The sequence below is a fragment of the Ovis canadensis genome, chromosome 13 (genome assembly GCF_042477335.2).
Source record: "Ovis canadensis isolate MfBH-ARS-UI-01 breed Bighorn chromosome 13, ARS-UI_OviCan_v2, whole genome shotgun sequence".
Classification (NCBI taxonomy): domain Eukaryota; kingdom Metazoa; phylum Chordata; class Mammalia; order Artiodactyla; family Bovidae; genus Ovis; species Ovis canadensis.
This window is the reverse complement of record NC_091257.1, coordinates 85,119,696-85,134,993: the sequence shown is the minus strand read 5'-3', so window position 1 is coordinate 85,134,993 and position 15,298 is coordinate 85,119,696. Positions and strand designations below refer to the sequence as shown.

Here is a 15,298-nt window from a genome sequence, read left to right as displayed (position 1 = left end):
TCCATGGTTTATCTGGGATTATAGAGTTTTGTTGAAAACACAGGTTCCAGAGAGCTATCATTTCCCCTGCCATTTCAGATTCTATGGGTACCAAGTACAGAGTGGAAGAAGAAAGGAATGGAAACACTTGCAAGAAGATGTCTGTTTAATGGAAATCCTGGGAGAAAAAGCAGAACAAACCAAGATGAGCACACACAGATGTGAATGAGCTCAGGACAATCTTATCAGTAGCTGGACCATGTGTTACTGTGACTCTCAAAAGTCTTGATCCTTTCAATGACCTGTGAGACTGCAAGTACTGTAACCCTGGTTATGACCGCAAGTAGACCAATCCAAGTTTCTAAAAACGGGCAAAGACAGGAGACATCAGAAGGACACATTTCAGCTGTGCTTTTTACCTTTCACAAACCAAAAGTTTTCAATTATCAAAAATCCGTAAGTCACATCATACTTGAGTTAAATTCCTTGATGGAGCAGAGATGGAGTAGAAAGGTCTAGCAATATTACATGGGAGAAATGAATGAACAAAATATAGATACAAAAACAAGCAAACAATCTTAGGAGAAATCTCAGGAGGCTGAGCAGAAAGGTGTGCCCCATGATGGTAGCCTCCTATAAAACTGGACCCAAAGTCTTCCGTGAAGTAAAACTACCAATTACCACCCTTCACCCTCTTTGACAAAAATGTACTCTTTATAGACCTCTGGGTCAGATCAGGTCAGTGAATTCATGCTTTAATCATCACTTTCCTCCAAACACACAGCAATGGAAGTGCTTCATGCAAAAAGGGGCCTTATTGTTTTTTACGCAACCTGAAGCCAGGGGCTGTGTCAACTTGGGCTGAGCTGGGCTAGACTCCCTCTGAGACAAGAGGAGTGAGCAGAGAAGTACAGAGCAAAGAGAAAGAAAAGGGAATGGTACAGAAACAAGAACTACTTCCCAGTCAATAGGGTTTACAAACTAACTCCAAAATATATGAGGAAATGGGTTAGAAGAACTGTCAACAAAAATAATTAGTACATGAACTCACTTCAGGTAACATTTTTAAAAAACAAAGATTTTCAGGAGAGAAAAAAAAATCTACTAAAAAGGACTCCAAAAGTGATAAAATAAGCACATGCCTTAAATGAAATGAAATCAAGTAAATTTGAAATAAAAATAATTAGAAATCCTGAAAAAATATAATTGAAGCAAATTACAGGAGGGGTAAATTTTAGATTAGATATAATCAAATAGAGAATTAGTGAGTAGAAGTAAGTCCTTGGGAACTCTCCCCAAATGAAGATCAGACCTAAAAAGATAAAGAAATAAAATGCAAAGGAATGGTTTAGAAACTGTGGAAGAAATGATGGCTGAGAGTTTTCTAAAATAAATAAAGCCCTAGGATTGACAGTCTAGACTGAGTATATTTAAAACTATATCTGTACTTAAAAAAAAAATATATATATATATATGAAATGAAGAGTAAAAATTTCTGTCTCTATTTGTAGGTCACTTAACTGTCTATATAGAAACTCCGAAAGACACAGACACTTTTAGAATAAGAGTTCAGCAAAGTTGCTAGATAGAAGATCAATATTAAAAAATCAACAGCATTACTACTCCAGTAATAACGAACAAAAATGTAGTAACAACAGCAAATACTTGAAATTCAATAGCATAAGAAACCATAAGGCCTCTTAGAAAAGATTTTAAACGTGTAAAACCTCTATGGAAAAAATTAGGACATAATATTGAAGGATACATTCAAAGACATAAATTAATGGTGAAGCATGTAACAGGTTCATGGATGAGAAGATTCAATAGAATAATCTCAATATTTACCCCCTGTTAATCTATAATTTCAGGACTTCCCTGGTGGTCCACTGGCTAAGACTCTGTGCTCAGAATGTAGGGGGTCCTGGATTCAATCCTTGGTGAGGGAACTAGATCCCGCATGTTGCACCTAAGAGTTCACATGCCTCAACAAAAGATTCAGCGTGCTGCAATTAAGACCCGGTGCAGCCAAATAAACAAAGTACATATTTTTTAAAAAAACCTGTAATTTCAATGCAATCCTATAAAAAAATCTCAATAGCCTTCATTAGAACTTGACAAACGTATCTCAAAATTAATGTGAAAAAGCAGAGAGCCAAGACAATTTTGAAGAATGAGACAAAGAAAACTTGTCCTACTCAATAGTAAGACTTCATAAAGCTACAGTAGGTCAGACAGTGTGCTACTGATGAAGAAACAGACAACAGGACAGAGAGCCCAGAAACAATATGACATACATGTAGAAACGTGATGTATGAGAGAGGGGTAAACACAATTAACTTGTTCTGGGACAACTGGTTATGCATTTGGAAAAAATACAGTGTATCTCAACCTCAAACCATCTACAAAAATACATTCTAATGGATCACAGACCCAAACATCTTTTAAAGAGCAAAATTTTAGAAATGATGGCAGAGATATGGAAAAAAGAGAAACTTGAGCACAATGTCGGGAGGATGGTGGTAAGGTAAACTGGTTCCAGTACTTCAGAGAACAATTTGGAAATCTCTAATAAAGACTCTTTAAAGAAAATTTTCATCTATATACCTAAGGAAAATGTGTTTATTCCAGAGCTATTTATATTAGGAAATGACTGTAAACTAATTAAATGTTTGTTGACAAGAGAACAGATGACTTTTTATATAATAGAATATTATGTAACAAATAAAAATGGGTAAATTAGAAATATGTATCAAGATAATAAACTCTCAAAACCAAAGGGTGGTGAAATAAGTTGCAAAATGATCTCAATAAATATCCAACTTTAAATCAAACCTTGTAAAACAATACTACATGGTGTTCATGGACACATAATGTACTAAAAATACACACCAGAATGAAAACATTAAATTCATTTTAGTATTCTCCAGGGAAAGAGTAAATGTTACCTAGTGAGCTTCAGCTATGTTTATCACAATACTTTTTATGAAATGAAGCAGTTGAAAAAATAGGACACGATGTTAAGGTCTGACACGGGCAGATGGAGGGTGCTATATGAATGATTGTTCTATCTGTTTTTGTATATTGGAAATATATCATTGAAAATAAAATCCTTATTGCTTGTATCTTTCCACTTTTATCTAAAAAGAGACTCTTTTATCTCCTGCTGGCAATGCACTTTAAAAAAACTATTTAACACACTGTCAAAACCTCAACCTCTGAAGATCTATTCTGAGTTGGAGATAACTGAGGACAGGCAGAAAGCTTAAGAAATCACATTTATTTCCCCCTCAACAGTACCACTCTCCAAGCCTTTAACAATTTTTCATGACTCAGGTTCGCAACCCAGCTGCTGGAGTGAGCCACTCTGCACTGGGTATAAAGTTCTAGGCAGGGCCTACATCTATGTGACTTTCTAGGTTTACTACCATAACCATTACTCAGAAACCTGCTTAAGTCCTTACAGTGGATAAGAGGTGTCCGGATATTGTCTGAATGAATTGGCTGGCTCTCCTCAGATATGCAGATGACATCACCTTTACAGCAGAAAGTGAAGAGGAACTAAAAAGCCTCTTGATGAAAGCGAAAGAGTAGAGTGAAAAAGTTGGCTTAAAGCTCAACATTCAGAAAACGAAGATCGTGGCATCCGATCCCATCATTTCATGGGAAATAGATGGGGAAACAGTGTCAGACTATTTTTCTGGGCTCCAAAATCACTGCAGATGGTGACTGCAGCCATGAAATTAAAAGACGCTTACTCCTTGGAAGAAAAGTCATGACCAACCTAGACAGCATATTCAAAAGCAGAGACATTACTTTGCCAACAAAGGTCCGTCTAGTCAAGGCTATGGTTTTTCCAGTGGTCATGTATGGCTGTGAGAGTTGGACTGTGAAGAAAGCTGAGCGCCGAAGAATTGATGCTTTCGAACTGTGGTGTTGGAGAAGACTCTTGAGAGTTCCTTGGACTGCAAGGAGATCCAACCAGTTCATTCTGAAGATCAGCCCTGGGTGTTCTTTGGAAGGACTGATGCTGAAGGTGAAACTCCAGTACTTTGGCCACCTCATGTGAAGAGTTGATTCATTGGCAAAGATTCTGATGCTGGGAGGGATTGGGGGTAGGAGGAGAAGGGGATGACAGAGGATGAGATGGCTGGATGGCATCACCTACTCAATGCACATGAGTTTGGGTGAACTCTGGGAGTTAGTGATGGACAGGGAGGCCTGGCATGCTGTGATTCATGGGGTCGCAAAGAGTCGAACACGACTGAGCGACTGACTGAACTGAACTGCCCTTAGGGAACTCCACTCAGCTTATCTAACAAGGCTCTCAACCCCAGAGACTCCTACAATCAGTGTGAATCCCGCCTATGAGAGCGGACAGTCCTTGTGTATTTCTTTCGTCTCTCTTGACCCCTGCTGCCATCATCCTAAGTCACTGCCACTTCTTGGCTGGCGTACTGCAACAGCCTCCTCTTGGTCTCCCTACTTCCTGGGTCCAATCCAGTCTCCACAGAGCAGTAGCTGGAATGATCAATTATATCACAGGTTTCTAAAACACAAATCTGGCATCATTCCCCTTTAAAACGCAGTGGCTTCCTACTGGATTTAGATAATATAAAAAAAAACTGAAGGAAGTGTTTTAAGATCTGGCCTGCATCCCTGTCTCCAGTCCCCTCCTCATCGTTCTCTCTCTTGATCATTTTACTCAAACTACAGTCCTTGAGACCACCAGTTCTTTCTTTCTTCAGGGATTTCAAAAGGCTACTTTACTTGTCTGAAATGCCCATTCCCCTATCCTTTCCATGGATAAATCCTGGAGAAAAAGTGCCCAACTCTTTGCTACCCCATGGACAGTAGCCTGCACCAAGCTCCTCCATCCATGGGATTTTCAAGGCCAGAGTACTGGAGTGGGTTGCCATTTCCTTCTCCAGAGAATTTTCCCAACCCAGGGATCGAATCCAGGTCTCTTGCATTGTAGACAGACAATTTACTGTCTGAGCCACCAGGGAAGTCCATGGATAAATCCTACTCACCCAAGTCTCATTTTAAACATTACTTCCTTAAAAAGGCATTTCCTAGGCCCTGGAAGCCAGATCAGGTGCTCTGGTATACTCTCAAATGGTGCCCTGTATCCTCTGCAGCACTGACAACACTTTACATTCACTAATGTGATTAGCATTATGCCTGCATATCGGATCAAGACACTCCTCTGTTCCAAGTCAATGGTTCTCCATCAAATGCAGAACACAGTCCAGTCACTTTAGTGTGGCATTTAAGGTTGGCCACAATCTGGCCTCTCAGAGACTAAATTCATCTGTAAAATGGTGGCATTAGTACATGTCTGGTATGGTTATTAAAAGAATCAAATGTCAACTTACATGAAAATACTTTTTAACAGTAATCCAGCATCCTTCATTTTGATAATTTTTTTTTACTGTGTGAATAATATAAAATTCACCCCAACAGTAGCAACATTTAGCATATTTACAATGTTACCCAACCATCACTTGATAATTCCTTTTGTTACTCCTTTTTCATACCCCTCCTCTCCGTCCATACGACACACTGCTCTTTGAAATACTTCTCTTTTGAGACCTAACTGCAACCAAATTTCCTTTAAAAAGTTGTTCCTATTCTCTAACTGCTGGAGTAACTGCTCCCTTTATCTAGCATTTAGCATTTACCTTTCTAATACAACTGTTTTCTCACCCAATTTGCCCAGCAGGCCGTAAGTTCTTTCAGGGCTAAAACCACTTTTCATCTGCCTTGGTCACCCTATAGCTCTGCGGTATTTCAGAACAGGAATATAACATGTTTCTTAAAGTGATTTTGACTTTTACTTGCCATGGGGGTTCTCTTTCTGATTCCATGCTCACTTTAAACTAAGAACAGTGTCATTTTCCAATTACACTGAAGAACATATGCACAGTGGCATTTTTCATTAGGACACAGGACTACAAGCTAGAAAATGTGCAGTCTGGTCTTGAAAAGACACATGGCCTTTTGAGCTGTGGCTTTCAAATATTAACAAGTGTTTAATAAACTATAAACCAAGATTAAGAGGGGCTTTACTCTCAGTGCCCTGAATATAAACAGTCAGTCTATACAGAACTAATTCTGTTTTTTGTTTTTTTTTTTTTTGCGGAACTCATCTCTTAAGTTGACATTCGTATTTCCACAGTATACCTGAGGGATTCATTCAAGCAGGGTATGCCCAGCAGGCTAATAAGAACTGATAGTCCTTCCAAGACAGTTTTCTCTTTTCAATAACAGTATCAATAAACAGTAACACACGTGTACACAACAGTTGAAGATATGCTTTCCCAAACATTATCCCATTAAGTCCTGGTGGAATCTACTCAAATGAAGACTTAGGAAGACAAAGTATGTAAGACTCCAGATTTTACAACTCTTTCTGGATTCAGAGAAATTATATTCCTTTCTTCAGAGCCCAGAAAGGTGAGGAAGAGGAAGATAACTAGCTGTAGAAACCAATATACATTTACCACATTTTTCATTAGTCTGACCACTTGACAGTAAGCAATGTAAAAGCAAGGACTGTGTGTCTGTCTTATTTACCAATGTAATTCCTAGCACCATGCCTACACTGTGCCAGGTTCATACAGGGATTTCAATTAGGATCTGCAAATTAATAAATAAGATTACAATGTGATGTAGAAAATGGGAACATCTTAGGGAGGTCACCAGATAATGCTAATTATGATAAGTACCCTTTTTTGTGGGTGGGGATGGTTTTCAATTTCTCAAAGTGATTCTAGAGGCTGAGGACATTAGATTTCAAATAAAATGACAAGAGATTTTCAGCTCCACTAACTGGTGCAGCTCTTGGCTACCACTTACCTTGATTCGTGAGCTGGGGTTCAGCATGATGTATTTAATAGAACCTTGGATATTCTCTGTCCAGGAGACTAGCCAAGTAACCTTGTTATCGTGTCGGACTTCTTTCCACTTATGACCTGGAGGAGGAGAAGGAACCTTGGCATCTCTGTGGAAATAAAGCAGTAGAGCAGTGAGGTGGGAAGTAGTGACCAATTTCACTTTTCATCACTGGAAGTGGATGAATCTGTGAGCATGTATTTCCAAGCTTCCTCCTCACCAGACAATATATGATAAGCACCTGAAGATCTATACACAGAAATACCATGCTGCTCCCAGTCTTCTGTAATGTGGGGGAAAAATCCACACTACCGAGAACAAAGGAAGCCACCCACTTCATTTCTGGCCAAAGGACGAACTGTGCTCACTTGCTACAGTTGATGATTATATCCTCAGGCATGATTCGTCTCTTCAGCATGCCCATCTTGGGGTGGTTGCCGCGGCCACGGAAAAGCCCAGGAGGTTCTATCTTGAAGTTGGCGATCCTCTCTCTGTGGTTGTCCATAACACAAAAGCCATATTCTTTCAGTAATTTTTCATTCTCCTCTTTGATTTTCTGGAAGACAGCCAAAAAGTACTCAAAGGGGATTCAATCTACTGTTCTCTACTTACACATTTCTTAGCTCTTGTGTGAGAACAGGCCCAGGTAAAGAAAAGTTTAAAAATCACTAAGAAACAAATTCAGATAAAGGAAAACCTATGAAAATTATTTTCTTTTTCACTGCATGGCTTGTGGGACCTTGTTCCCTGACTAGGGATCGAACCCAGGCACCCTGCAGTAGAAGCTAACCACTGGACCACCAAGGAATTTCTGGAAAACCAGAGTTTTTTACGAGTTTAAATTCTCATATGAACATTATTTCACACGGGGTTTCCAGCACAAAGACACTTGCTATTGATTCTTTACTAGTATATTGGTACATGTATTTCACACTGCGATCCTTTCTCCAAAAGACAGAAAGATTTGGAGCGTCCTTAGCCTGTGCTAACCCTTCCCTCATATTGATATTATACTCAGCAATTAGATTTAAACTAAGTCCTGCTGCCTTGGGCATAGATAAAGATTCACCTGCTGGTGACAGGTATCCTTGGCAAGGCTCTGACATGGTGATACTTATAAAACCTCCTGACATGGATTTTAGTTTGAAAAACACCCCTGAAGTGAAAAATAAAATAAATCTCACTAGTTTGGAATACTGAGACGACTAAACTGAGACTGAAAAGCACGGTGCAGGTGTCATTCTTACCATCTCTGTAGTAACTAGTTTTTTAAACCAAAGGTCAAATAGGTACTCTCAAACAGTGAGTTACATAGAGACAGTGGCCTAAATTATATAAACATGTAAATCTAAGATACTGACATTTAAGGCTTCGAAGTGCCAAGAATTCCTTAAAATACTTAACTGCCAGGTATATAAAATACTTAACTTCCAGACCTCTGCTAACCTGTTTTGGTTTTTTTTTTTTTGCTAACCTGTTTTTTTTTGATCCCAGCTTTGAGCCAAAAAAGTCAAACTCCAGCCTTGAGTCTCTAGATCGGGCAATGGCAAGCTTTTTCTAGATAGAAAATGTTTTAGGCTTGAGAGCCATACGGTTTCTGTTGTAATTACTCAACTTTGCCACTGCTGAAAGCGACCATAGATAATAGGTAAACAAGTTAGATGTGGCATGTTTCAACAAAACTTTTGTACAAAAACGAGCAGCCTATCTATAGTTTGCCTACCAATATTCTAGAGGAAAGTGACATCCTAGAAAGTGACATCCATTTTCAGATACTAGAAAGATCCTTCAGAAATGAGGCTGGCCACAGGTAGAAGATGTAGTTGGATGAGTGTGGCTAAAAACAGGTCAAAGAAAGAGAATGTGTGTGCGTGTGCGTGTGTGTGTCTGTGTGTGTGTCTGTGTCTGTGTGTGTACACAGATATGGCCAATATGATTTTATCTGTCTTAAGTCCCTAACATCTAGGAGCCACTGTAGGTCAGACATGCTCTTCCTTAAACACTGTATTACTGGAGGTTACTGGCTGGTTTTTAGGTTAACGGAACACCAGCTCATATTGAGCCATTTAAACATAATGCCTATTCACATTTTTTAGTCTACGTGAAACCCTTAAAAAAATCGAGACTTTACTAGGCCAAGAATCTTAAATCTTTAGTGTAGGAATCAGAAAATTAAACTAATCACTATTTCAAAATTCTCCAGAGGTTTAAGAAATTCTGCAGTACCAGTTTCTCTTCCTTGCTCATCTGCTTCCGAGCTTCTGTCTGGGCTTTGAAATACTGGCTCATCTGGGTAAAATCACATTTGCTGAGGTTGGTGATAATATTCTTCTCTTCATTGGTCATTTCCTAGTTAAAAGAAAAGGGGGAAACAGAAAAAGACAGTAAATAAACTAATAAGCCTCCCAAGTTTCTCCACAATTACAGCAAAGTATCATGTTCTCAGTCCAAGAGTATCTGAGGCAATCTAAACTTGAGAATTTGGGGGAAAAAAGAAGCTTTTATTTCCTTGTTCTATTATAAAATATGCATGTGGTAGAAAAATATTTAGGATAACAACAGTGAAAAGGGTAACACTCATGTCATTTCTTAGACTCCTTAGCACATTGCCACAATCTTCTAAGCATAAATACCACGGCTAGAGAAACACAAATATATATATATAATTTAGTGATGAAACATTTCCACGCTCCTTCTCTCTTAGAAACATCCTTGCTCTATTCACTTATTAAATCTTATTTTTACAGCTATTCAGAAAGTGAACTTCAGCTCAGCCTCTGTTCACATTCTCCAAATTAAGAATAAGGAAATTGTTTAAAATCACCTCAGCAGACAAAGGATATGTGGTGTTAAGAGCAGAAAGTACCTAAAGCTAAAGAGCATGAATCAAAAGGGAACAGGACAATGCTAATGCATGTTTCTTTGTAATAGCAGACAGTGGGCAGTCCCGAGAGACAAACTTTCCTTTGCTCAACTGGAGCTGAGGTTTCTGTTTGACCTATCTGATAAACTCTCCCGGCTACAGCTGCAGGAGAGCCAAGAGGAAAAGAAACACAGTTATTCTTATTGGATAGAAAACCTATATAATACAGTAAATGAACAGGGGGGGAACCCCAACTTTCAATATAATAAAATTCATAAAACTCAAATTGTATATCAGGGAATTCTTTTGGTTAAATTATCATTTATTACTTAGTAGTAGAGATCAGTGTTTTTGTTAAGGGGCTAGGATATTAATACATGGGCTACAATACCTTTCTCCAGTCTTTAAAGAAATTTTTCCTAAATATTTCCTTAGTAGTATATTCATGGTCGAGCATTTTTGCAAAGAACGTAGCTACTTCTTCCGCTTTGGGGCTCAGCTTCATGACTTTACCTAGAGACAAAAGTGGTTCCAAAAAATGAGGTGCTGTATTCATGTTCTGAGGTTAAACACTGAGGTTCTGGAGACATCTTCTTTCATAATGGTTTATTTACCTTCTGAAGGTATATATATAAAGGTCTGGTGACGTGTGGTAACAACAACAACAAAAACAGTATTATCGATTAACATCTACTTGTATGAATTTTCCTTCTCTTTAGTAGATATTTACCTGGGTCATTCTCTGGAGACTATGCCAGTAAATTGTTCCCAGGAGCCTGCTCAGGACAGGGATGACCTGGGGGAGGCCCAGTCACTCTTCCTTTTCCTTTCAGCAAGCAGGGTCCTTTACACCTCTTCAATGGTTTTTAAAAATCAAATCCTCAGAGGGACTCCTGCCACTGCTAAGCTAAACAGCTTCTGTTCAAGAAGGGGAGGAAGGGATAGGACAGGGAGTGGAAGAAAGGAATTGTGGGGAAAAGAAATAGGCATCTTTCTTCTTCAAAGTTAGGTGGGTGGAATATGAATTAAAAAAATATATATTCATAGCAGGCAAGCCCAGATATCCCATATGAAAAAATTTAAGTAAGACCTTCCTCTAGAACTTTGCTTCTCAATGTATGGTTCATGGACCAGCAGTACTGACATCACATGAGTCTGGCAGAAATGCAGAATCTCAGGCCCCACCCCAGACCGACTGAACCAAGAACGTACATTCTAATGAGACCCCCAGGTGGCTAGTGTACACACCAGAGTTTGAAATGCCCTGGAACACAGGCATTATTATAAAGTTGCCTCTTTCAGGGAAATAGGACTCATCCAGAACACAGGGATGACAGGGGTTCGTGGCATTATACACATTTTTCCACTGCCTTACCTGTTACATAGATACTAGTAATTCACCAAGGATTTTCACATTTATTACAGAAAACTAAAACTTAACCCAAATTCCATGTATTTCAAAACTCAGAAGATATCTCATCTCATGATGGTTAGACAGTTTCATCCCCGATTGCAGGGACGGTACAGGGAACTGCAGCTCTAAACTGAAATTTTCAGGGTAGACAGAAAGAACCTGCTTGAAATCTATAACTTTAAAAGGCCAACAGGTGGCACCACTTCCCCTCTAAACCTTCTAGCTCCTTCCAAAGACAACAGAGCTTGAGAAGGACAGGCTGGCTTTTCAAGAGGTTCCTGCACTTCAGAATTCACTCAAGTCTGAACCAGTGTTGCCAGTTAAGATGTAACACGCTTCCGATATAAAGGAAACCAGTAAGTCACTAAGAATAATACAAATGAAATAAAAGGCAAGAAAGAATGTAAGCTATTCTCCCATACATTTGGTATACTCTGGGAAATTCTGCTGAATTCTGTCCCAATAGAGAAAGCAATTGTGACACCTCCTGTTTAGATGAGCTGCCAAAAGATGAAATGACAGCTCCCAGCAGTAGAACGGTAGGAGGATGACTTAGAGGTTCCTGGCAAGAGTAGTGCTTTGTAGGAATGGCTGAGTTCCAGGAATAAGAAACTGCTGAGTCAGAGCTGAAAACTGGAGGTTCTCAGAGGTCATTCATTGCTTCGGCCAGCCCGTGCCCCTCCTCCTTGGCAGGCACTTAAGGAGTCTGAGAAGTCTCTTCCCTAGAGAGTAGGCAGGACTGACAGTTATCAACTTGGTAGTAAGTCAAATACAACTTTTTGACTTACTGCAGTGTGGGAGTTTACCTAATCAAAGGGAAGAAATTCGAGAAAGACCAAATGAGAAAATGTGAGAGCCCTGGAGCTGGAGCTCCGGTAGGGCAAGAATGTAGAAGGGACCAGGGTGACCCGTAATGATTAGTTCAAGCCTTGGCTTCCCATTTCTGAAAGTAAGGGAAACCCAAAGGCTAAAGAAAGGAACCCAGCTTTCCTTCACATCACTTTGGACCTCAAAGTTAGGCTTCACCAACTGAGTCTCCTAAAGTTCAACTCTAAAGGTAAACCTATACTAGGGCTATAGAATATCTGCGCTTTTATGATTAGCTAAGGCTCTTTCTCATCATTGGAGATTTGGCTTTGAGTTACATTGCAGAGTCTCCAGAATGACCACTATGAGGGCTAACAGTAGAATTCTGTCCCATGCTCTCCAGTCAACTACAGGTCAGAATGAGGCTATAAAATCCTGCGAGATCACACATTCCATGAGACCAGAGATTCATCAGTATTGTCCACTGCTGGGTCTTGGTGTCTGAATATAGCACGTTGAATAAATACAGTTTAAAACGACAAATTCCAGTTTGACATGTTCTTCATTTGCAAGACCCAGCCTTTCAGTATAAACTACTACCCCTTGACCTTTAAGCATCCATGGCCCGAAACCACTGCTGGTGGACAGAGGCGTGCTTTTCAGCAGTTTTCCTGGCTTAGTTTCTCAAAGTTTGGTCAGCAGACCACTTGGTTCAGAAGCACCCATGATCACTCAATATCAATTAAATGAGCCCAGATCCACCTGGTAAATCTAAAGCACATGAGAGTTTGAGGAATAATACTCTGGTTATTTCTGGAGAAAATCCTTGGAATGAGGGAAATCAGTTGAGTATTTCTGGAGAAAACCCTTGGAATAAGGGAAATAAGTTGAGAATTACCATCTGCATACTGCTTTACGCCAATAAGGGAGCATCAAGGACTACTCTCAAAATTTTCAACCCAAGGACAGAGGTCTAAGGGTGTTCTCAAAGAACTAGGCAGGATATTTCCTCAGAGAAGCTCATCACACTTGACTGCACAAAGGACAACTGCACAGTGTTATGCCATAGAGTGATAGACACCTACCAGCCCTACCTAGAGGTTGATGGCAGGCTAATTAATTAGTCCTCAACCAAGCACTAATTCTATTTCTAGCAGTGAGTAGCTTGTGAGCTTGCATTATATCACTAAAATAAAATACTACCATTGAAGTAAGTCTTTTCTAAGAACTCGAGTAGCTCCTTAGAAATGTCACTCAGATAAAAACATTTAGCTTGTGGACCAAGGGCTGGCTGCGACCTATGTAGCTGGACCTTTTTGAGACCACGACTCAAAGGGAAACAAGGGAGATAAGACAGCTCCTTTCTCACGGAATTTTTCCTGTACCAAATGAGGTTTTAAGGATTAATGCCTGATGGCCCTTTCCCGAAACCATACAATGACATGAGAACAAAGTGAAATAAACAAAAAGGATAATACAGAACAAGATGCTTCCCCACTTTCTATTCCTAAATAGAACATACTCTTTGCTTGGCCAAGAACTGGACAACCTTGGAACAACTCACCATCATAGTAAAACTTGACATTCTCTGGAAGAGGTTCATATGGTGGAGCGAATACAGGACCTTTATGTTCTAGGAATTTCCATTTGATGCCTTCAGGATAGCGTTCTTCTTCCCACCTTTAAAAGACAAAGTACAACCTCATTTAGTGATCACTTTACCTGATATTGAGATTATCACCGATTAAATACCAAAATAATTATCTGCTCAACTGATTGGTGCTCTGGAATGACTCTGGTTACCACATTCAAGATCTGCATCAAAAAACACTAGCATCCTTCACTTTGAAAAAGCTAACGCTTACAACAAAGATGATGGATTACTCAGGTGAATGGAGGAAAACACATTTCAACAGTTTAGTTCAAAGAAATTGAGTATATGAGCTCATTATTTAGCAATGATCACAGCTGTTTTATCACAATGGTGTAAAAGTAAGCCACAATCGTGTACATGATGGAGACACTATTTTATACACTGATACAAAGGAAAAGGCCTCCTGGGAATGGAGATATTGGGTGAAGGTACAGGGAAAACCACCCTTTGAGAAAGTGGCAGTGGTGGTGCTTTAGTCACCAAGTCATGTCGGACCCGATGTGACCCCATGAACTGTAATCCACCAGGTTCCTCTGTCCGTGAGATTTCCCAGGCAGTGAAAGTTTGGAGTCCTAACTACTGGACTGCCAGGGAATTCCCAACTCCAGTGTTTTAAAATTAAGATTCCAGCTTTTTATAATTCCTCCTAATTCCATCATGTTCATCCGAAGGGCTCATGATAACTTAAGCATTTAAGCAAATTAAGAGATTCACTCAACACTAAACCTCAGTTTAAAGAGAAAGAACGTATCCTATGACACACACTGATATCACTGGATCAACAACTACTAGTACAGAAATAAAAATAACAGTCGTTGGCCTTTTGGCTCCCATCAACAGTTCATCAAAAAAGTTAGGAAAAACATGTACTTAATCACACTTAACCCCATCAACAAATTCCCCAGTTTCTAGATCTTTTCATGACGAATCATCTGTTTAGAATAAATTTGGGATAAATGTTCCAACGGCTCAGCCTTAACACGAAAGTACACTCAACTCAAAGCAGAGTTGAAAACCTCTAAAGCTATGATGAGTAACAGTTAAAACTAGGGTCAGATTTCTCATTTTTTAAGGAATCTCCATACGGCCCTCCATAGTGGATATAGGAATATGGAATGCATATCTACTTGCATTCCCACCAAAAGTGCAACAGGGTTCCCTTTTCTCCACACCCTCTCCCACGTTTATTGTTTGTAGATTTTTTGATGGCCATTCTGACCAGTATGAGGTGATACCTCACTGTAGTTTTGATTTTCATTTTTCTAATAATGAGCGACACTGAGCATCGTTTCATGTTTGTTGGCCATTTACAAGTCTTCTTTAGAAAAATGTCTGTTTAGGTCTTCTGCCCATTTTCTGATTGGGTTGTATATTTTTCTGGTATTGAGCTGCATGAGCTGCTTGTATATTCTGGAGGTTAATCCTTTGTCAGTTGTTTCAATTGTAATTATTTTCTCCCACTCTGAGGGATGTCGTTTCATCTTGTTGACTGTTTCCTTTGCTGTGCAAAAGCTTTTAAGTATTACTCAGCCATAGAAAGGAACTCACTGGAACGGGGAATCAACTTAGATGTCCACTGACAGATGAATGGAAAAAGTAGTTGTGGTACATACACACAATGAAATATTACTCAGCCATAAAAAGGAACAACATTTCAGTCAGTTCTAATGAGGTGGATGAACCTAGA

The 15,298-nt window shown here is 39.4% G+C and overlaps 1 protein-coding gene across 3 annotated transcripts in view; it reads right to left on the bottom strand.

The window, feature by feature from the left end:
- The window catches only part of TOP1 (DNA topoisomerase I), an 88,049-nt gene that overhangs the window by 13,191 nt on the left and 59,560 nt on the right, over positions 1 to 15,298 (bottom strand). For 2 of the 3 annotated variants that reach the window (XM_069548571.1, XM_069548572.1), the window contains 5 exons: positions 13,522 to 13,637; positions 10,128 to 10,249; positions 9,100 to 9,222; positions 7,242 to 7,429; positions 6,838 to 6,982 (listed from right to left, as the gene is read on the bottom strand). In XM_069548571.1, coding sequence (XP_069404672.1) covers positions 6,838 to 6,982; positions 7,242 to 7,429; positions 9,100 to 9,222; positions 10,128 to 10,249; positions 13,522 to 13,637 — 694 coding nt within the window. Of the gene's footprint in view, positions 1 to 6,837; positions 6,983 to 7,241; positions 7,430 to 9,099; positions 9,223 to 10,127; positions 10,250 to 10,466; positions 12,505 to 13,521; positions 13,638 to 15,298 lie in introns of those variants that run through there. The other variant, XM_070289257.1, reaches the window with a different exon arrangement.